This window comes from Ostrea edulis, chromosome 7, assembly GCF_947568905.1.
Source record: "Ostrea edulis chromosome 7, xbOstEdul1.1, whole genome shotgun sequence".
Classification (NCBI taxonomy): Eukaryota; Metazoa; Mollusca; class Bivalvia; order Ostreida; family Ostreidae; genus Ostrea; species Ostrea edulis.
This window is the reverse complement of record NC_079170.1, coordinates 6,333,144-6,357,977: the sequence shown is the minus strand read 5'-3', so window position 1 is coordinate 6,357,977 and position 24,834 is coordinate 6,333,144. Positions and strand designations below refer to the sequence as shown.

General features: G+C 36.4%; 1 protein-coding gene across 1 annotated transcript; it reads right to left on the bottom strand.

Annotated features, from left to right (window-relative positions):
* Window positions 1–1,736: 1,736 nt before the first annotated feature.
* LOC125655841 (transient receptor potential cation channel subfamily A member 1-like) lies at window positions 1,737–24,230 on the bottom strand. Its single transcript, XM_048886365.2, has 21 exons — window positions 23,370–24,230; window positions 22,561–22,720; window positions 21,298–21,364; window positions 17,820–17,895; window positions 16,078–16,173; window positions 14,867–14,942; window positions 14,570–14,753; window positions 14,120–14,186; window positions 13,936–14,002; window positions 12,773–12,850; window positions 12,299–12,397; window positions 11,275–11,377; window positions 9,821–9,874; window positions 9,372–9,439; window positions 8,656–8,840; window positions 8,427–8,483; window positions 6,184–6,244; window positions 5,931–6,059; window positions 4,154–4,261; window positions 3,996–4,073; window positions 1,737–3,691 (listed from the first exon to the last, which is right to left on the bottom strand). Exons 1-21 carry the CDS (start codon window positions 23,427–23,429, stop codon window positions 3,609–3,611), a joined length of 1,956 nt encoding a protein of 651 aa, XP_048742322.2. The 5' UTR covers window positions 23,430–24,230; the 3' UTR covers window positions 1,737–3,608.
* Between the last annotated feature and the right edge of the window lie 604 nt (window positions 24,231–24,834).

The window sequence follows — 24,834 nt, the reverse complement described above, 5'->3', positions numbered from 1 at the left end:
CAACGAGTTGAGGCCGAACTATACTAATTAGCTGGTAGGCGGAATGAAGTAATTAAACCCACCCCCCCAAAAAAAAACAACAACAACAAAACCAGGTTAATATATTACAATGTAGTACTGATAAGTGGATCATTAACTCGTTACAATGAGGAGTTATCATACCTAAAAATAAATATTGAGCTTCACACCTCCTCCAGGTACCTTTTGAACGAATTAATAATCCACTTGTTTACATAATAATTTGAAATTTAAGGTGTTGTCAGTTTTTAGTGATATATATATATGAACTTTTTTCTGCAAACGCCTGGATTTCTGAATAATTTTAATTTATTTGAGGCTTATGCCTTAGATAGGGTGTGAAGTACAACTGATTCTTAAGAAAGTATCGAAACGTTTGAAAATAAATTTATAATTATTTCATAAACTGAGATTGGCACTCGTGTTAATGACCTTAAAAGTCACCAGACGCTAAACATTCTTCCCCCATTACCAAGACGACGTCTCGTTAAAAAGTAATGTTGCTATATGAAAGTCTTATTTCAAAATGTCAAATGAAATTGTGAAAGACAGCATTGAAACATAAAGGAAGTTCAGACAATGACAATGATGTAGAGATAAAGTAATAATGGTTCTCTTAATTCTTGTAGGTGGAAAATGTTAAAAATATAATTTTTATACACAAAAAGAAATGTTACCCGACTTAAATCTCCCAACTTCAGAAATGTAAATTACTAGTTTCCAGTTCAATGATGATTAAGATTACAATGGGGACACAGATTTGCGCAATTCTCATTATGAACAGCATCATAATTCCCTAGTAAGACAAACGGGCAACACATTCCAACAAATACTGTGTGGGCCGTTTGTTGGGTTTCGTCGATTTAATAATGGTAAAACTACAGATCGTGATGTGTTATGGCATTTAAATTAAAATTTTATTTTGATTTAATTTAGATTAATTCTAAACAAAACAGGCAGAGAGATCTGTTGAAATACCAGTCCATATTCTTCATATACTGTACAGTGAAATACAAGATCGACAGATTTTTTCACTCTCAGTCCGTTCAAAACCGAGACGCATGGCGTTTAAATGACATTATGTTCCCCATGGAAGTTCAAGGCACTGCCTGTATATACACACGTCTTAATAGTATACACGGTGTGTTTCCGTAGTACAGGAACTATTAGAATTCATCAAAGTCCCGATTGTAGTCAACTTGCATGAAGAATATTTATATTTTAAGAAAATATTCCAGCAAAATAATGATTCATGGATATTGTGCCCATTTTGTTTTTCATGACTCACATGTACATATTTTCAGAACTAAAATATACACATATCTTTAAAAAATCACAACTGTACATATTTGTGTTTTAGATAATACGATAGTGATTTTGGAATAATTTTTAAAAGAATACGAATTTCCGAATCCCCATACATTCTTGTCCACAGGATTTCTCGTTCGTTAATTTAACGCCGTACTACATTGTTTTACCTGACCTCTTCGCTTCTCATACTGGGAGCGGAGTGGACCGAAACCCTTTGGCTAGCGAAGGTGCTTACCAAAGGAACCGCTAACATCTCCATCAGCCATCAGGAAAGTCCCCGCCCCCAAATTAAAAAAAAAAAACACCACCCATTCACGACATTAGTCTGTAGTGACTGATTTATGGGACATTTCTTTGGTTTAGTGTCTAGACAGGGCAAAATTAATCAACAAGAGAATAGCCTGACAAACAAATTATAAGGTTTAATCAACAAGAGAATAGCCTGACAAACAAATTATAAGGTTTCTTCTACGCCTGCTAGTCATGTGGATTCACTATGGCAAAAATCGCAAATTGTACGAACATCAAAAACGATAAGAACAAAATTTATATTTGATACACTGTATGGGGAATGGGTGGTTTAAAATACTGCATAGTTTGAGTTGTAACGAATATCGGAAGGGAAAAGGTGTATATACATGTACAGTATAGGAAACGTGATGTTTTCATAGACTTGGATCCATTAATATTTACATTTGTTTTCTTTTTGCCCTCGATATCTTCATAAAGTATAATACTATCCATTTTTTCATGAACGTGCTGCAGTTGTAAACAATAAGCGAAAGAATACAAGGGCGGATCCAGAAGGGGTGCATATCCCCCTTTTGCGGACCAGATAGTTAAAGATTTATTTAATTTTAACGAGTCTTTGAGTCTCAGCGGGTACTTACATGTACATCACTCTTTATCAACACCAGTATATCATTTAATTCTACGATACATAAGACCACTGATATATATTTACGATATTTTCTCAAATAGTATATGTAACACAAAAGTTTGTTTAAGAAGTAGACAATCTGAAAGTGAAAAAAGAAGTGCCAATAAATGCTCAAAATACAGGAATTTGAACCATTTAACACAGAGCTTCTGGGCCCCCCAGCCCATTGAGAGTAACATTTAAATTAGCTTCTTTTTTCTCTTTTTTTTCCTCCATTGCGAAATAAGGCCCGAGTATGGAGATAAGAATGATTAGAACTTTAGAAACAAGTAGTAAAACTAAAACATCTTCCTGTATAAAAAATGTTTGATGATCTTCTTAAGATGTTATGTACACCAGCAACGTGTACACGGGAGTAGGGGTGGAGGTTAACGTGTACACGGGAGTAGGGGTGGAGGTTAAAGTGTACACGGGAGTAGGGGTGGAGGTTAACGTGTACACGGGAGTAGGGGTGGAGGTTAACGTGTACACGGGAGTAGGGGTGGAGGTTAACGTGTACACGGGAGTAGGGGTGGAGGTTAACGTGTACACGGGAGTAGGGGTGGAGGTTAACGTGTACACGGGAGTAGGGGTGGAGGTTGTGTTAGATGTACAGTGCTAGACCCCCCTCCCCTTAACAAATTCCTGGATCCACCTATGGAATACATAACTATTTGATAAATATAGTACAAGGATGTCTCTTTTAACGAATGGGATTCCGACAGAAATGAAGAAACATGTAGAATGGAAATACAAGAAATAGATTCCCTTTTTTTTTTTTTTTTGAAAATACACGTCCATGTGGGTTTTAACTGTAACACTTCACACGGACATACTTCATGAAGCGCAATATTTCCTATATAGACAATGTTGTACATCTCTCTCTCTCCAGGCCCGTACCCAGACTTTTTCAATGGGGGGTGCATATTCCTTACTGTGAAAGTAAAAGCTAGGGATTTTAGAAAATATTTGACTTTAATAGTGCTTGATGATTTACACAGCCGACTTTAATAGTGCTTAATGGTTTTCACAGGGGCGTGTGTTTGCACCCCCCCCCCCTCGGTACGGGCCTGCTCTCTCTCTCTCTCTCTCTCTCTCTCTCTCTCTCTCTCTCTCTCTCTTTCTTTCTCTCTCTCTCTAAATTCTAACTGCAGTATCACAGATATGGTAAGGGAGCTAACTTCAAATTAGTATAACGACCAGGGAAAATGGCGGCAATCACAAAAATGTTGATTTTAATATAATTTTTTTTTCAAATGTGCAGGTACACTGTATCCTTCCCCGCCAAAGAATATATCTTTAGATTGTTTGAATGGGTGTTTTGCCCGTTATTTTCACACGTGTTGAGTTGTTGCAGGCGTCATAAGTCTTGTAGACCCTCCAGCATGTCCTCTAAGTCCTGAAATGACCTCTCAACTTCTCTTGTCAATTTATTCTTAGGTTCTAAAAAAATAACACAATCAACAAAATTCTTAATACTTCTATCTAATGTAATGGATCCGCCACGAAATACGTGAAACATATATATACAAATCAAATTTATGTTGCATGATTTCCTATTCATTTTGAATAATTAATGCATAGGAAACACGATGCACAGTATAATATTCAGTTGATATCACTTGGATAAACTTTATACGAATCAAGCAAGAAGATATTGAAAACGGATGAAATTACTACTAAATAAATAAAATATACATTGTACCAAGAAAAAAACCCTATAAGCTATACATGTAAATGTACTCACTTATCTCCACTGTGTGTGGGCTGGGTAGAATTATTTCCGGGTGCTCCATTCCTCGTACACACAACTCAAAAGTTCCAACTGTATTATACATAATCAAATTCAATCAAATCGATAAAAAACATAAATATAAAAAATATTTCTTGACGAAGGGCACCTACCTGTATCTAATATTACATCTTTAAACACGGCTGTGGAATATTTCGGTGATGTACTTCCATTAGAACAAAGCTGGACTCTGGATTTGCTGAGGGGTTCTTTTCTACCATCTTGTAACACAATAAAAATCTGGGTAATTTACAGCGTGTCATTAAAAAGGTGTATTTCCTTACTTAGACATCGAATAAACTGTATGTTATTCTCAAATCTATTTAATGCATACAATCGTAACGATTATTTTTATATTTCGTTCTGCTTTTAATCTAAACACCTACACACCTTTTGGTACATAACATCGTTTATCGACCCAACAAATGAAAAGGGTTTAAACGCTATATAACATCATTTTGAAAAAAAACCAAACAATACAGGTTTAGCTATATTTCCCCAAAATGGCCGTCCCGTAAAAGCTGCACATCTTTAAGCACCGAAAGGTAGAACATTTTTAGAATGATATTTAAAATGCTAATAGCCACAAAATGCATTTGTTGCTTGAAATCACACCATGTTATACATCAAAGGACCATCTCACAAGGGATTCAATATAATTCTATCTCTCACATGTTCATTAAACGGCGTTAAGGTGTGACAGACGGACGGAGACTTAAGGTGTGACAGACGGACGGAGAGACTTAATGTGTGACAGACGGACGGAGAGACTTAATGTGTGACAGACGGACGGAGACTTAAGGTGTGACAGACGGACGGAGAGACTTAAGGTGTGACAGACGGACGGAGACTTAAGGTGTGACAGACGGACGGAGAGACTTAAGGTGTGACAGACGGACGGAGGGACTTAATGTGTGACAGACGGACGGAGACTTAATGTGTGACAGACGGACGGAGAGACTTAAGGTGTGACAGACGGACGGAGAGACTTAAGGTGTGACAGACGGACGGAGAGACTTAAGGTGTGACAGACGGACGGAGAGACTTAAGGTGTGACAGACGGACGGAGAGACTTAATGTGTGACAGACGGACGGAGACTTAATGTGTGACAGACGGACGGAGAGACTTAAGGTGTGACAGACGGACGGAGACTTAATGTGTGACAGACGGACGGAGACTTAATGTGTGACAGACGGACGGAGAGACTTAAGGTGTGACAGACGGACGGAGACTTAAGGTGTGACAGACGGACGGAGAGACTTAATGTGTGACAGACGGACGGAGAGACTTAAGGTGTGACAGACGGACGGAGAGACTTAATGTGTGACAGACGGACGGAGAGACTTAAGGTGTGACAGACGGACGGAGAGACTTAAGGTGTGACAGACGGACGGAGAGACTTAATGTGTGACAGACGGACGGAGAGACTTAATGTGTGACAGACGGACGGAGAGACTTAAGGTGTGACAGACGGACGGAGAGACTTAAGGTGTGACAGACGGACGGAGAGACATACACTGTCCGTTATTGTTTTGTCGACAGAACAAAATGTAGTGGATCAAAGATCGGGCTTTCATCAGATTGGTCATTAACATGATTTCCAAAACTATACTGTCCGGATTTAATGTTACCGTTGATCGTTTCCAGGGTTAAATGTTCTTAAACACCGCTTTTAGTTTGAAAGGATTCAAAATCATCACTGTAATGACTGCCAACGAGCGATAATTCCGAGTGTGCACACTAATTTTAAAGCAGATGGCGGTCGAGTATAGAGAGATGACCAATGTAAAATGTCAAATGTCCTTAAGTAACACTTAATTCGGGTGGGCAGTATACCATTTGGACGCCCATTTTCTTTCAACTAAGACCCTTTACAATAGAATTCTTACCCTTTATAAAGAGTTCCACGGACTCTGTGCAGCCATAGTCTCCCTTTACAACAACGTTTGGTAGATTTTCTCCTACATCTATATGCTGCACAGGTGGTTTCTCCCACTTTAATGTTGTTAATACAAATTCTACAAAATGTTATGGAGATTTTACATGACGTAACACATATTTAGTGTGTTCATTCTGTTTAAGCTGGTCATGGAAATATGACACGTGCAACTAATACATTCCTAACTTACAAATAAATCGTACCTTTTCGCTTGCATCTCGTTAATTCCTGAATCACTGTGTTAAAGTCTGACTCGTCTTCAATCTGCAAGCAAATCAATATACTGTAGAGTGAAAGATGAAGATAACGAACAGCGATCAATCTCATAACTCCTAAAAAGGTGAAGATAACGAACAGTGATCAATCTCATAACTCCTAAAAAGGTGAAGATAACGAACAGTGATCAATCTCATAACTCCTAAAAAGGTGAAGATAACGAACAGCGATCAATCTCATAACTCCTATAAAGGTGAAGATAACGAACAGTGATCAATCTCATAACTCCTAAAAAGGTGAAGATAACGAACAGTGATCAATCTCATAACTCCTAAAAAGGTGAAGATAAGGAACAGTGATCAATCTCATAACTCCTATAAAGGTGAAGATAACGAACAGTGATCAATCTCATAACTCCTATAAAGGTGAAGATAACGAACAGTGATCAATCTCATAACTCCTATAAAGGTGAAGATAACGAACAGTGATCAATCTCATAACTCCCATAAGCAATACAAAACAGAGAGTTTGGCAAACACGGACCCCTGGATATACCAGAGGTGGGATCAGGTGCCTAGAAGGAGTAAGCATCCTCTGTCGACATGTCTCCCGCCGTGAGCCCTTTATCTTGGTCAGGTAAACGGAATTATCCGTAGTCAAAATCAGTGTACCAAGAACGGCCTAACAATCGGTAGGAAACATGTCAGACAGCATTTGACCCAATAATAGGTTGTATTGGTTATAACGACCATAGAATTTGCAAAATGCTGACTTTAAACGAGAGTGTTGAAACCCCTGCACCATCAACTTGTTTGTCAGTAGCCTGCTTCGATTAAAAATACTGACCATATGCAGAACAAGTTCTTGCCTATGTCGAATCAGTTGAGAGATAATGATTAATATAATAATTAATTTTTGTGGAATTTTATTGTTTGCATGGTTTGATTTGTTTGATTTTCCATTCCTTTGAATTACCAACTGTAGGTGAAGTAGCACAAATGCAGATATGCTTAGAGCATAGGGCCGTTGTAGTGAGGGGTTTTTAACTGGTCAATGACTGCACCGGTACGGGACCTCTGTTGTGAAAAGGTCATATCCGAAAGATCCGCGACCCTCACTTCTATATGCCGAGTGGCGAATGGGCATTACTACTAATGTTTATGTCTTTGATTTGCCGCCTCCATGTTGCCGCGGTGCTCTAAAGGTAGAGCGTTCGCCCCGCATGCCGAAGGCCGAGGTTCGTCAAACGCTCGGCATCAGGTGTGAATGTTGTCGGTCCTCGGAAATGAAACTGATGTCCCGTGTCACAGTAGGTGTGGCACAAAATAAAGAATCTTCACTGCTCAATGGCCGTAAGCGCCGATATAGGCCTAAATTTGAAGACCTTCACCGGTCTTGGTGACGTCTTCATATGAGTGGAAAATTCTCGAGAGAGACGTTAAACAAGATTCAATCAATCCATGTCGCAAACGAGGCTCCAACTCTCGACTTCCGGGAGCTGCCGCGACCTGTTTTCTTGTGGTTTGTTTAAAAATGACATACTGAAGGGGACTTGATATAGAGGGTGAGGATTGTTAATATTTTTTGTTTTCTGGCTTCGTGATTTTCATCAATAGCTATGTCCATGCCATGAACATCCCCCCCCCCCACCACCACCACGAAATAATCACTTCTTTAATCTTTGTTTAAGTTTACACGCCAAGACGAGAGCTTAGTTTGCTTGTCTGTAGTTTGTTTGTCTGTGCTTTCGCGATATGTGATACTTAACTATTATAAGTACATGTAAGTTTGAGACTCTTAGACAACGGTTTTCAGATATTGAGGCAAATCCGAATATGTACATGTATATCAATCCGGAATTACATGAAAATAAGCTGATCGATATTTGGACTGATGCCATGGAAGTCTTCATTTGAAAGGAAAATTTAGTGCCTATTTTCATTTTGGGATTTTCATACTTAGACGGTAAGCAATACAAAATTAATAGTGATGGAGATTTGGTTTAATAGTCACCTAAGTGCACATTAATTGCTAGAACCGGTCGAATTTCCAGACATGAGTTATGAAGGATTGCTCCGAGATTCGGTGAAGGCCTCAGTCCAAATATTCAGCCGAGCCGAATCTAAACCGAGATTAACTTTCGGGGTGATTTGATTTTAACATACAAATCTAACATAAGTATAAATGAAATTAGTGATCATTTTCTTAACCAAATAATACAATTGCTTACCAGTTCTCGTAGTTTAGTTTCGTCGGCAAGAAGAAATTTTCTATAATTATTATATCCCTGCAATGACAATAGACAATGTGAAATACAATCTGGAAGTGAAGGTGGATTAAAATATTTCATCTATTCCCTGATATGAAAATACAGATATGATGTATCATATTCTCGTAGGATAGATATCGTTGAATTATAATGATATATATGTACATCTTCCCCGGCCTTAGAGACCTACCACTTTAATTACGGCATCCGTATATTTCTGTAAATTTAATTGCTCGAAGAATACGGTGACCTGGTGATCGGTGCCGTGAAATTCCACGGCCTGAAAACACATGCACTGGCCACCGTGGTTAGAGATGATGTTTATTCTCCAAAACTGGGACGTTGAAGTAAAACCAGTAAATTTCTGAGGAACCCCTGAAAGAAAATATCTCAGTTTTATCTTCAAACAGAAAACCCCTCAAAGAAAAATATCTGTTTTCAAGCATTGCATATTTTTTCCCCGGAAGTATATTTTTGATTTTTACATTGAAGGGGAATCATGAAATTGAAAAGAAAGAACTGGGTATATTAAGCTTGTTATTGAGTTATAGAGTGTTAAACTTGACCATTTTGCATTTAGAATTTACTTACGGTTTATTCACCATTCCCAACATGATCATGAAGTAGAAACTCCAAAGATAAAAGTTTAGCTTCAGGTCTTACCCGGATCTTTGTTCAGGTCTTACCCGGATCTTTGTTCAGGTCTTACTTAGCTTCAGGTCTTACCCAGATCTTTGTTCAGGTCTTACTTAGCTTCAGGTCTTACCCGGATCTTTGTTCAGGTCTTACTTAGCTTCAGGTCTTACCCGGATCTTTGTTCAGGTCTTACCCGGATCTTTGTTTAGGTCTTACCCGGATCTTTCTTACCCGGTCTTTGTTCAGGTCTTACTTAGCTTCAGGTCTTACCCGGATCTTTGGCATTTTGACTGCCTTTTAAGGCACAATTGAACACGTTAACTGTGGTCCACGGTCCTCTGAAAATGAGGAACAAGAAGCATGAAGACATTCGATCAGAGTATACCCCAGTGTTAATTTCGCTGTTGTACATTTTTTGCTATTTCCACTGTTCACCAAAAAAAAAAAAAAAAAAAAAAAAAAACCAAAAAAAACCCAACAACATGAAATTCAATCTACAGCGGAGACTTCTATTTTAATGGACGTAAAACAGTTAACGGCGTGAAAACCAATTCAGGAAAGATAATTCTAGAGTGAAGTTTCAGCTGCATGCAGCATTACAACACAAGGGCATTTCTTAAACGTGAACATGGCTTACAATAATTTACCTGACTTAAACGTGAACATGGCTTACAATAATTTACCTGACTTAAACCTGAACATGGCTTACAATAATTTACCTGACATCCTCTGCTGTTTGTAGTTCAAAAGTTTTAATCATTTGTGGATTTGACCTGTTACAAAGAAAAACGTAAATAGATAAGACAACACCACCGACAACACACATGTAGAAAACAACACACTCAAACACAACATAACACACACAACATAACACACACAACACACACAACATGACACACACAACATAACACACACAACACACACAACATGACACACACAACACAACACACACAACATGACACACACATGACACACACAACATACACAACATGACACACACAACACACACAACATGACACACACAACATACACAACATGACACACACAACATGACACACACAACACACACAACATGACACACACAACATGACACACACAACACACACAACATGACACACACAACATGACACACACAACATGACACACACAACACACACAACATGACACACACAACATGACACACACACACACACACACACAACATGACACACACACACACACACACAACATGACACACACAACATACACAACATGACACACACAACATACACAACATGACACACACAACATGACACACACAACATACACAACATGACACACACATGACACACACAACATAACACACACAACATGACACACACAACATGACACACACAACACACACAACATGACACACACAACATGACACACACAACACACACAACACACACAACACACACAACATGACACACACAACATGACACACACAACACACACAACATGACACACACAACATGACACACACAACATGACACACACAACATAGCACACACAACATAACACACACAACATAGCACATACAACATACCACACACACAACACAACACACACAACATGACACACACAACACACACAACATGACACACACAACATAGCACACACAACATACACAACATGACACACACAACACACACAACATAACACACACAACACAACATAACAGACAATTTAACAAACAACAAATGACATGCATGATGACAAATTAAGAACTTTGAATTACTGATTAAAATTCGACAATGGAACAAGTGCACCTTGCAATCTTGTTATGAATATATGGTAAAAACAATGACAGATTGGGTTGTTAGTGTCAAACAAGAGTTATCTTTGCTTGGTTTAGTCCATGTGTGGGACTAAGTTCACTGGAAAGACGGGAATCTATAAATCCATTGAAGGAAGAATCCTTGTCTTGATATACAGAAATAAGATAATATTATACTGTCAAGTCAAATTCAATGAAATAATAATTTTCTTCAATACTACATTTAAAAAAATATCAATAAATCTTGTATTGAAAAAGATGTATGACTACAATGTGTGTTCCACACTTCATCGCAAAATGAATGCATCGAGAAAGGTCGACACAGTGCGATTACTAGTGATTTTGTTCTTGCTGATCCACTCTGACGGTACTCACCAACCATAAATGAAAATGCCCGTTATAGTGTGGGCACTGTGAAAGTCAAAGACTGACCACGCCTCCGTCACAGCTGGTATCACCCAAAAACTACGGAGGTTTCCTGAAGTATAAAACAAATATAAATCTGATTAAAGTAAGATCTTTGATCCGCTCCGTTATTGTTATGTCGCTACACAAAGCGACATAACAATAACGGAGCGGATCAAAGATCTTATTTTAATCAGATTGAAACAAATATATAAATGTATGTGGAATTACTTGACTTATCTAGATGTTGATGATGGGGTTTCATTTTAAATATTTCAATACATGTATAGATTGGTGGCTTTACGATATCAGCACATGCACTCGCAACTTTAGTTACAATCGAAGTATACATGTACGATGGATCACTCAAAATTCATATACAATTAACCATCTAACATACACGTATAACTTACTACCTAACATATAGGTACAATTAACCATCTAACATACGCGTACAACTTACCATCAAAATAAAATTTACACATACAATTTACCACCTAATATACACGTACAACTTACTACCTAACATATATGTACAGTGCACTAATATAGTGTACAACTTACCACCTAACATACACATACAACTTACCATTCAAAATACACATACAACTTACCATTTAACATACACGTACAACTTACCATCTAACATACACGTACAACTTACCATCTAACATACACGTACAACTTACCTTCTAATATACACGTACAACTTACCATCTAATATACACGTACAACTTACCATCTAACATACACGTATAACTTACCATCTAACATACCCATACAACTTACCATTTCACATACACTACAACTTACCATTTAACATACACCTACGACTTACCATCTATTAAACCGGCAATGGTGACGTCTCCATATGAGTGAAAAATTGTCGAGAGGGACGTTAAACATTACAAAATCAATCGATCACAAACAAGTCCCTGTCTAACACGCGCATATATACTAACATTTAACCGTTTAACATACATGTACAACTTACCGTCTAGCAAATTAGTATTGGGGCTGTTTGCTGTGCAGGCGTTACAAAAATCAGGACTGTTTTTTGTCCAGGACGGATCGGTTTCAATCAAAGGATAATCTACAATGAATAACCATTCACCATTATAACGCAACCACCTTAAACAAAGAAATGATAAAATCCGAGATAGCCGATACTGGTGTAAGATGTAGAATTGGGATGATGCAACATTGATCAATTTGTAAAAGAATCCCCTTGCATATTCTTTTTTATTTCTTATTACTCCAACACTTTCAATTTACTACCATTGAAGATGGTTCGGATAATTGTAAACAAATGGTTAATTTCACTTGGGAGTGTCCCGCTAGGAACACAAAATAGAGTGGATTATGAAAGATGGTCTATTTTACAAAGCAGAGATTGTGTAATTTGATAAGATTTCAAGTAAATTGTAATGAAATCATTCAAGTTCAATGTGTCATTTGTATTACTCACCTTTGACCTCTAAATTCGGCTTCCCTGACGAAACCTTAAGGAACTTCGGCATGACTGTTGGGCCTTTCCCTTTGTACTCTGTAGTAATCATTATCACATCATTACGTCAAAACTATATTTATATTTCAAATTCAAACGTGGAGCAAACTTTTCTACATTGATATTGCGTCTTTGTGTCACGTCCCTGAATGAAATTTTTTACTGATATCGAGACGTCATCAGCTGTTTATACATGTATGTTCAGTGTTACTGCGGGGATTTTGTGTCCACACCTGTCGTGACACGGGACCTCGTTTTAAATAGTTTTACCTGACTCACATTTCACTAGTTTCGGTTTTGACACGGTCACGGTATGAGTGTACCCCGAGCCTATGACTTCCCAGTCACGAAGCCAGGCTAAAACCACTAAAACACTGGAATCGATATTGATTATTGCTGTAAGTCTTAGTCTTCTAAATGGATATCACTCAAATGAAGTTGTCTGTATAGTTATAGTGCAGTGTGCGCATAAGGACACCTTTCCCGGACGCCTCAATGGAATTAAACAGATCAGTCGAAGTGATTTAGATACAATGACATTTCAGGATGAATTTACTTCCACTGACGTTACATGCAGATGCCAGGTTTACTCGGATTAAACGAGTTAGTAAATTCTATATCAGTGAATGTATAGTAGTTAATCAAAGGATTGGCGGCCATTTCACAAAACTTCTTACGACTAAGATAAAGGTTTTATCTCTGTTTTACACTCAACTGAGTGCAAATATGTCCAGAGTAAGAATGCCAGTGTTTCACCCATGTATATACCTGGTACTTAGTTCTGCTCAGTCGGACAAGTATGAGTAAAGAATTATAGAATAACTATAGTGTTTTAAAATTTTCAATTTAATCATAAGATTTCTTTGTGAAAAGGGCCAGAGGTGTTTGAAAGAATGTTTGTTTGAATTAATTTCAGAAAAATTGAAATTCAAAGCATGTTCTCGGATACTCTGTCTTAGCCCATATGGTATATTCGACCCCGACATGCATTTGGTCTACAGAAAATACATGGAAGAAAATCATCAGTTTTAGTATACTTCTGCTTTATAGGTGCAGTACGTGTGTATCCGAGAATATGTATCAATTATCATAAAATCTAACAATCTGATAAAGGGCTTACAAACCTTCGAACAATTTCATGAAATCCGCTGATTTTGTAGAAGGAAGTTGAGATGCTATACTGTAAGGAGTCTGTATAGTGTGCAAAAGAACATTCTTATAGAGAAGATAATACACTGATTCTCCTAAATGTTATCATATAAGTAGTAATATATGTTTTTCTTTTGTTTCTAAAAAGCTAGTGTGTACCTCTTTCATTGAATTTTCTTTTTCTGGATCAGCGCCATACTTCAACAGTTCCTCAGCCACCTTCATTCTATCGAAGTCATTACTCAATGTTAAGAAGATACAGGTTGTTGTTTTAAAAAAAAATATTACTTCATGCCAGGTGAAGATAACGAACAGTGATCAATTCAACAAATCCTATAAGGAATGCAAAATAAAGAGTTGGTCAAACACGGACTTCTGGACATGCCAGAGGTGGGATCATGTGCCTAGGAGTAAGTATCCCCTGTTGACCGGTCACACCCGCCGTGAGCCCTATGTCTCGATCAGATAAACGGAGTAATCCGTAGTTAAAATAATATCATCATCTGAGAAATTCTACGAATTTAAATCTCTTGAATAGTAAATCATTTTCCAACTGATCAATGGGACTTTAGTTACCAAACTCTGGGACGGAATGTCTGCAAAGTTTACCTCAGAAACCTGGTGGCTTCGTGTAATGCACACGTTTTGCGATCTTTGTCAATACAGTTAGGATTGACTCCGAAATCCAGCAGTAACTGTACAATATCTGTGTGACCTCTAATGGCGGACTCAATAATGGCGGACGTGTTTCCGGTCATGCATACGTCACTATCCATCAAACATGACACAAGGTCTAAAATGAAAATGAAAAAATTGAAGGAGATAGAATACGATTAAAATTTTGTTTAAAAATTTCGTTTTTATTAACATTAATTTCGGAAAAAAAGATTAACGAAATAGCCCGACCTTTTCTATTGTACATAGCAGCCACGTCTAATGGTGATTCGCCATTTTTGTTGATTAAAGTGGTATCAGTATCAGTCTGAGAAAAGAATATTTTACTTGTTATTTCACATTTGGTTTCCATATCTCCTGTGTAGGGAACGTATGCATTATAGATTATAAACTACAGTGGGTAAGTTCATGCACGTGCGTGAAGAACACAAGTTTGAGGTCTTTGGAAAACCACCACAGATTCACAATGGTGGGAATACGGTGTATGATTAGATAAGACCATGTAAGAATGGAGACCACAACATTAAAATGAATGCGATTTTAAGATATGCAGGGAAATATTTTCAATACTACGGTAGACACGTGGTATCAAATTGAGGTCAATGGAAGCGTTAAATCCTTTATTTCATTTGTATTTTGTGTGGCATCACAAATATTTGCCAAAAATGGCGATGGAATCCATACAATGGAAATATGAGGTATGTGATCCAGTTCTTGTATCTAAAATCCACAGTGTTGAAATAAGAGTGCTCCTATTTCCTAAACCGAAATCTTTGAAATTCGTTTCCAGGGATGATATACGTAATTACTGCGACATTGAATTCTGTTAAGCAACATCATTGTTCACGCAATTCATTTGAATTTCCTTTACCTGTAAGTTGTATATGAAATTTATTCTCTTGCATCTACATATTTCCCATACAATGGAGATTAATTACCATGGACACATGATCTGGGCGATTTCATTGGTACATGACAGGTAGCGCTTTTGTAATTCAAAATTCTCGGGCAGATTACATCATCTGATATAAGTGTGGCATTCGCAGGCTATTTAACAATAGTCTACACAACAACTATTAACACGGGTATAGCATTAAATTTTAATCGAAAATTTCACAAAATGTTTTAACAGCGCAATGTAGAAAAAGTATTTAAAGAAATATCATTATAAACAACCTTCAAGCTTACCCAACTATTATCAACTGGAAATATTACGGAATTATGTAAACTTAGTAAATACCTATATAAATGTTCATCTATTAGATCTCAGTTATTTATAAGATTATCCTCAGTATCTACCCTGTCCATGTACATCAGTATGATATATTATGTTCTGTTATCATTTCATGTATAATTTGTTGTTGTATATACTTTATATCTATGAACTGTATGGTTCTTCAATAAACAATACAATACAATACCAGATATTCTGAATCACGTACTCGTAATAGGGTGTGTATGAGTTGTAAGCTATCGTCTGCTCGACTCTGGCATAGCACGTGCAGTGGTGTGTTACCGTCACTATTCTGGATGTTAACCTGCAAGACACAGAGAGGTCAACACAATGTTTGATCAGCATGGTCTACCTAAATATTAGTGAAGATTGTATCCGGATGATATTTAACTCGGATTAACCATTATACATACATTGTAGTCTGTGTGTTTGTTGTTGTTTTTTTTTTTTTTTTTTTGTTTTTTTTTTTTTTAATGCTGCATCAAATATGATGGAGACATCTCAATGAGTATAGAAAACACTAAAAACCAACAACACTCAACATCCAGTGTGTCGAATCTGATTTAGATTCGAGGTCAAATATCTAAGGATATATCAAACACAATTGAAAATAACCAACGAGACGAGCAATATAGAACTGTCAAATGTTCGGGTGAACCGTCCCTTCTTCAGGACGACAGAATATTTACATAGAAACGGGTCAAATTAATGTATACTAAAAACAGAGTCAAACTAGCACTAAAGGTTAGAAAAACAGGGCGTCTACAATTAAAATTGGCGGGTTTTCTACGAAGCTATGAAAATGCGAGAAAAAAACTATCTCTGTATTAAACGAGAATGAAGTTTGTCTATTTTATATTGCTTGTGTCGTTGGTCATTTTGGTGCTTTATATGCATTCAACATGTCGATTTCTTAACTCTGTAATGAAAGGTGAAGATACAGAAAAGTGATCAATCTCATAACTCCTATAAAGGTGAAGATAACGAACAGTGATCAATCTCATAACTCCTATAAAGGTGAAGAAAACGAACAGTGATCAATCTCATAACTCCTATAAAGGTGAAGATAATGAGCAGTGATCAATCTCATAACTCCTATAAAGGTGAAGAAAACGAACAGTGATCAATCTCATAACTCCTATAAAGGTGAAGATAATGAGCAGTGATCAATCTCATAACTCCTATAAGCAATACAAAATAGAGAGTTGGGCAAACACGGACCCCTGGATATACCAGAGGTGGGATCAGGTGCCTAGGAGGAGTAATCATCCCTTGTCGACCGGTCACTCCCGCTGTGAGCCCTATATCTTGATCAGGTAAACGGAGTTATCCGTTATCAAAATCAGTGTGCCAAGAACGGTCTAACAATCAGTATGAAACAAGTCAGACAGCATTTGACTTAATAATAGGTTGTATTGCCAAACTAGATCGTTATAACGACCATAGAATTTGCGAAATGTTGACTTTAAACGAGACTGTTGGTACACCTGCACCATCAACTTGTTTGTCAGTAGCCTGCTTCGCTTTAAAAACTGACCATATGCAGAACAAGCTCTTGCGCATTGAATCAGTTGAGAGATATAAACACCATTTGCAGGTGATAATGGAATATAACTACATAAATTTGGGAAGTTGACGATGGAGAAGCTGAAATCATCGCGTTTGTCATAAAGTTGAGTTGTTAGTTTGTCGTTAATATCTTCTTTCAATAAAATATCTAAATATGACGACTCTGTGGTGCCTTTTATTTCGAGTTCACTTAGATATATCGAATCAACATGTAAATGAAAATTATCATTGTTAATAGATGTACGTCGTCGATATATATCTAAATGTCGAAATGAAGGCCACAGCAAGAGATTTTTCTTCTCACGTAGAAGTTTTTGAATAAATTCTGCTTTATATCCAAGTGTTCAGTAACACACACAATGAAGAACAGCGCAGCTATACCTTTGCATTGTTTCGCAACAATATATACACAAGATCCAGTCTTCCCATAAAAGCTGCCAAGTGAAGAGGCGTGTTCCTATTGAAAAAACAAAAACAGAATCTTGACATGTTTTCATCTGTTTCACGGTGACAATAGTTCACTGTTACTGAGACACTAACAACTGTAAAACAAGGGCTACAAAATTTCACCAAGGCCCGGCGCTTATGGTTGTAGCAGGGGGGGGGGGGGGTCTTTATGTAAAATTTGCGATTCTCACTACATATGTAGCTAAATGCCGAGCATTTGACGAATGGACAGACACATCATACATGTACTACTAATCCCAAATATAAAATAAGTGATAGCACAATGAATTAGTGTTCTGAACATTGAAAGCTTACATCTCTGGCGCTTATAAATGACTGCAGCTACTTAGCACAATATCGTAGCCCACTAAAAGCAACTGTGCAAACAAGAGATCGCCATTCCAGTACATCGACATGCTGAGTTCATGAGGCATTCTCGATGTTAACGGTGTACATTGTTTGGGGCTTTGCATCACTCAGATGTATCCCGGCATTCTCGATGTTAACGGTGTACATTGTTTGAGGCTGTTAACGGTGTACATTGTTTGAGGCTGTTAACGGTGTACATTGTTTGAGGCTGTTAACGGTGTACATTGTTTGAGGCTGTTAACGGTGTACATTGTTTCAGGCTTTGTATCACTCAGATGTGTCCTCTATCTTCATATGCTGTCTTAGCATCACTACACAGTGCGACTCAGTATCGGATTTATGAGATTGATCACTGTTCGTTATCATCACCTTATCCATTGATATCCTCAATACCATGGATACGTATAAAACGTACACTAATGAAAACAGATGAAGATAGTGAAAGGTGAGGGATGAAAAACTGGAGATTTGTCTCATAAATCCTATAAAGAATACATATATTAAGAGTAGGCCAAGCACGGGCCCCTAGAATCACCAAAGGTGGGACCAGGTGTCTAAAAGGAGTAACATCCCATGTTGAACGATTGTGTTTGCAAATGAGATCATCATAATGAACATAGCATTTGCGAAACCCTGCCTTAAAACCTCTGTTACATCAACTTGTTTGTCAGTAGTCTGCCTCGGTTTAAAAATTGGTCATACGTAGAACATGCTCTCACATATCAAATTAGTCTAGACTAGAGATATAATTAAACGCCATATAAAGGTAATACTGGAATATTTATATGAATGTAGGGAATTGACGATATTGAAGCTGAAGTAATCTCATCTGTCAAGAAGTTGGGTTGTTAGTTTGCCGTTCACATCGATTTGAATGTTCAGTAAAATATCCAATTATGAATCGCATATGGAAGACTCCGTAGTGTCTTTTGTTTCAATTTTACTGGGGGACATCTAATTGATATATGAATGAAAATGAATATTGTTGATACATAAATCATTTAATACTATCTTCATAGTATTTGTGCTTGAAGTGAAAATTGTGCTAAAAAAAATGTTTCAAAATTAAATTCATTGCATAATAGTACTCGTGCTAATTATAACAGGGATCATTACAGATGTTTACTAATAGTCTCCAATCTGCAATTTTATGTAAGTAAGTTTAATTGAATCGTTCAATATACACTTTGATTAAGAGGAGTGTAACTTTCACTTATTTCCTTGAGTTATGAGAACCTCGGAGCTATATCAGTTACATGTCCATTCAAATTCACTTGAACGTGCATGCACGTTTTGTTTACTTTGCAAATCTTAAGCGTCACAAACGATATTCTCAAATGTATTCATTGAACAACAAGGAAGTTATAACCTTTTAGGTATTATGCAATCAAAATTAAAAGGATCCGCGTTGAAATAAGCGATTTTGACAATGCCAATCAGGTAAGTGTCTCAAATGTACCTATTTTAGAACTTTTAGTCCATTTCGTATTGAAATAAATCATTTATAAACGTGTAAGTATTATCAAATCAAAATTCAGCGCACGTACATTCGCGTGGGTACGGGTAAATTTTATTGATGTATCACAAGTCTCAAAGGGGCGTTAACTGTCAATGTAAATCGATGAAAATTGCTCTATATCATATATTTCAGTAAAAACACCAGTCTCTGATTATTTCAAACACTTGTTAACCTCAAAGCAGGCACATGAATGTGTAATTTTGGGGATTAAATAATTATTGTCTTATAAGACAAGGATTCTTTCTTATATATTTTCTTTAGACTAAACGCGGTTATCTAACCTAGTTTTATTAGAATTCTCTTGTTTTTGTACAAAATGTTTTTATTAGTCATTAATATTTATTCCTATGCCAATGAGCGATTTTGAGAAAAAAAGGTTGCCATCACTTTTCCAGCTATTGCCACTTTAATATCTGTATATACCAACAACATAAATTTCAAAAGATTTTAAAGAAAAATGAAAATATATTACTTCAAAATAGAAAGTTAAAAAGCAATGCACTTGCTAATACGCTCATGCTTGTGTATATTAGTACTATCAATGATATTACATATTAGGTTGGCATGGTATATAGCTATGGTGTCAATATAATTCTATTTCCCTCAATTATATATATATATATATATATATATATATAAAGATGTGTTTGTGAAACACAAATGCCCTCGATAATGGCCAATCCCGAAGATGAGCAAGGTCACAAGGACAAATATATTGATACCAGTAGAAAGATCTTGTCACAAGAAATGCGCATGTGCAATATGAAAGCTCTAATATTTACCATTTAGAAGTTATGACCAATGTCAATTTTTTAAAAAGTAGGTCAAATTTCAAAGTCAAAAAGTTTAGTACCAACGGAAAGATCTTGTCACAAGGAATACTCTTGTGAAATATCAAAGCTCTATCACTTACTGTTCAAAAGTTATAAGCAAGGTTAAAAATTTTAAAAAGTAGGTCAAACTTGAAGGTCAAGGTCACAGGGTCAAAAAGAAGTTATGACCAATGTCAATTTTTTAAAAAGTAGGTCAAATGTCGAAGTCAAAAGGTTTAGTACCAACGGAAAGGTCTTGTCACGAGGAATACTCATGTGAAATATCAAAGCTCTATCTCTTACTGTTCAAAAGTTATTAGCAAGGTTAAAGTTTCAGACAGAATTACAGAATGACAGACAGGACAAAAACAATATGCCCCCCCCACCCCCGATCTTCGATCTCGGGGGCAAAGAAAGAGTTATAGGTGATAAACTTTTAGCCAATCAAAACGATACTTGATTTTAAACGTTAAAAATTGCACTACACACGCATTCAAATTTGATTAAGGAACTTCTAAACTTAATTTCATTTATTATGTATTCATATCCTAAACCTACAACAAAAAACATTTTATTTCAGTCTTTCATTAAGAAGTCGCGGATATTTTAGTACCAAAAACTTAAAAGAAACGGGGCATGCACGCGCACGCAAGTATGACTCAGTAATTTTGTTAATATCGTTCGACAAGCAGTGTGATCATTTCGCACTTACCCTTTCTGATCGGCGAGATTAACGCTGGCGGAGTAAAATAGTAATGTCTCCATAATTTCTTTATTACCTAGCAAATAAAACAAATGATAATTAAACTAAATAATTATTGCCTAGCAAAAAAAAAAAAAAAAAAAAAAACCCAAATGATAATTAAACTAAATTATTGTCTAGGAAGTAAAACAATTGCAAATCATGTATAAACTAAATAATTATTGCCTAGCAAGTAAAACAAATAATGATAAACTAAGTAATTAATTTAAAGTCTGAAGTATTATAGACAAGTATTTTCATTCAAGTTGAAATCCACTCATCTGACAATAATAAGAATTTTAATACAATATAGAATGAACTTGATACATACACATGTATTGTGTTTAAAATCACTGAATACATAAAATCTGACTCGGAGAAAAACAGGTTAAGGTCGTCAAGTTTTTCATGTATAATATTCAACTGTTATTCGTACGAGAAAATTTTTCGCGAGGTTTGCTAGAAATTGATCTTGCCACGAATCAGTCATTTCTTGGTCGCGAAAATTAATAATATATGTAAAATCCTAAATTCGATTGGAGGAGTGGGGATGGGGTGGGGGAGATTCGTTTTATTACATAGGTTCAATTCATCAAGCTTACATTCCTACTTTACCTCTGCCATTCATTACTGCTGTAAAAATAGAGTGGAGGAATTACCCAATATATTGTACTCTGTACTGAAATAATTACCCAATATATCGTAATCTGTACCTGAAAATAACTTTGTATGCAGATAACTGAAAAAATGTACGTTGTTCAAAAAGTGGGGGAGGGGCCGCCTCCTCGTTGGTACATGTCTGTATAGTACTGACTATATAACAGGGTTCATCAGTAAATGGTGTTTTCCAAGGGTAATAACACTCAATGAATTGTCATTTTAAGTAGGAAAGATACTTTTTAATGTAAAGTGCCAGAACAATGGCTGTTGTAACGGTCCTGAAAATGCCCCGGGGATATATATATATCCTGTGTTCTACAGTTAACCAAACATTGTGTTTATAACCAAAGAATATATGTTGAAAAAAATGTCTCGGCCTGTAGGAATCCTATTTTATAACTGACAACACCTATACAAATCCAGGTAAGTGTATCCAGTGACATGAGCGTGGTCGATGCTACCTTGAGGTAGCCCTATACATTTTTGTAGAATGCATGTATGCACAATACTTTTAAGTGCGATATGTGTAATATTATGTACGCGGCAGATATAAGTGTAATTATCACGTGATACCATTCAGGACGGAGATGATGAGCGGTGTGTATCCCGTGCCATTCTCCTGACAGTTGATGTCCACGTGTACCACCTGCATCCGAATCCGACCCCCCAGGGTACCGGATGTTGGTACATCTACCTTTCGGATTTGGAATTCCTTTTCCGGAAGTAAGAGTTTCTGTGTCAGGTAGAATGTAAATTGAGATCAAAATATCAGATAATCAATCAGAGCCCTTATCTTTCATTGCGTCTTGGTATGAACAATATTCAATTACAGTTTACATGTTTTTTATACAGAGAAAAGATAAGTAAATATTATTTGATAGACTAAAAGTTAATAAAGATTTTTATTGTTATTTTTTTTATAATGCAACTTTAGAATCGAATTATATGATGTATCTAATGTCAAATGCAATCATTATATAATTCATTTTCATTCAATCAAATGTTTGATATTCTTACTAATCACAAGACCCAAAGAATTAAGTCTAATTGGTAATTTAGTGAAATTAATTTGAACCTTAAAAGATGTCCAATATTCAAACAAGTTTTATCTGCTTGACTTCTGTATGATTCACGCGATACTGAACTGCACTGACGATCATGAAATTATAAATCACAAAGCATCTGCTGCATTTTATATTTCATTGACTGGTACATTTTGAAGCATATCATATTTATTGCCTGATACTGTAGCATAAACAATGTTGGATTGTGAACAGTTGTAGGATTGGACAACAGACGCATTTCCTATCTAAACTTTAACAGGTAAACAAGAAAACAAAAATAGCACTTCACCCACTTCCGGGTCGCGTGTGATATTTTACCTGTAATTTTTTCTCATCGTTGTTGTGTATTGTCTTTAACAATTCTTCTTCCTTTCCCATGCTTTGATGATGGAACAAGATGTAGATTCGTTATATAACAAACACTGTCCACTTTCTCAAGGTATAGCGTATTCAGGAAGTCCGATGTAACTATCACGGTGAGCTAGTCCGCCTCTCTCGTCGACATTGTTGATACTACTGTTTGCTAACACCCACCGCCTCGCTTGAATAAATCACGATACTGCGTAAGTCCAATCCGCTCCTCGTGAATAACGGTGTAATGTTTGAAATATGTACAAACAACATACACTAATAACCACCGGATTTCTCCAATTATGTCAACTGTACAACCCTTTCCTTACTTTTTTTTTTTCGGCTCCTTTAAATTCCGTTGTTGCGTTGCATACTCAGATTTTAATCAGATGCATGTCCCACATACATACTTCATTGATCTTCACTATCCTTGTGTTAGACATGTAGTAGATACAGTTTTGTTGGTTGTCGTAAAAGCCTTTGCTGATCGAAGGACCTCTCAGAGAAAACGCACGTGCAGTTCAAGCTCTCAAATTAGCAACGCACAGGAAGAACTCTTAAGCACTTTAAAGTTCAGACAATTACCTAAACTGTCAAGGCACACAATGTATACATATAAAATGATGCGAGTTCCATATTTATACAAGGAAGTCGGTTGTATCATGTTGGTTTATTGACGAGTGATAGTATGGAGAGAGGGACCCCTTCCGCAGTTTGGAATACTCTTATAGACATCTGGGATTTCGTGAATTACTATTCATTGATCAGATACTATCAAATATCCTCATGTGTATATTTTTGAAAACTGGTTGAAAAACCTGCTTATGACCAAACGCACTACATATGTTGGAGTATAATTCATGTACGTATTCTGTGCAGTATAATATTATTATATATATATATATATATATATATATATATATATATATATATATAGTTTGTAAAAACGAATTCGGTATTTAGTACAGTAAATACATCCAATAATAAAAGTCAAGAAACACAAAACTCGAATAACATTTCACTGTACATTGTATTGAATTACTAAGTACTTTAAAGTTCAGACAATTACCTAAACTGTCAAGGCACACAATGTATACATATAAAATGATGAGAGTTCTATATTTATACACGGAAGTCGGTTGTATCATGTTGTTGGTTTATATTGACGAGTGATAGTATGGAGAGAGAGACCCCTTCCGCAGTTATTTGAATTTTTACGTTTTAAATTGTTATTCGAGTTTTGTGTTTCTTGACATTTATTATTGGATATATACATTTTTAAAACATTGTTGTGACGTCAGTTCTTTGTCTTGACAGTACTTTATTTTTCATACTGTACTGAACATAGTCCAGTATTATTAAGAGCAGGCCAATATTATGAGAAATACTGGACTGACAGTAAAAACCAGGAACAAAGACCACTCTTTGTTGT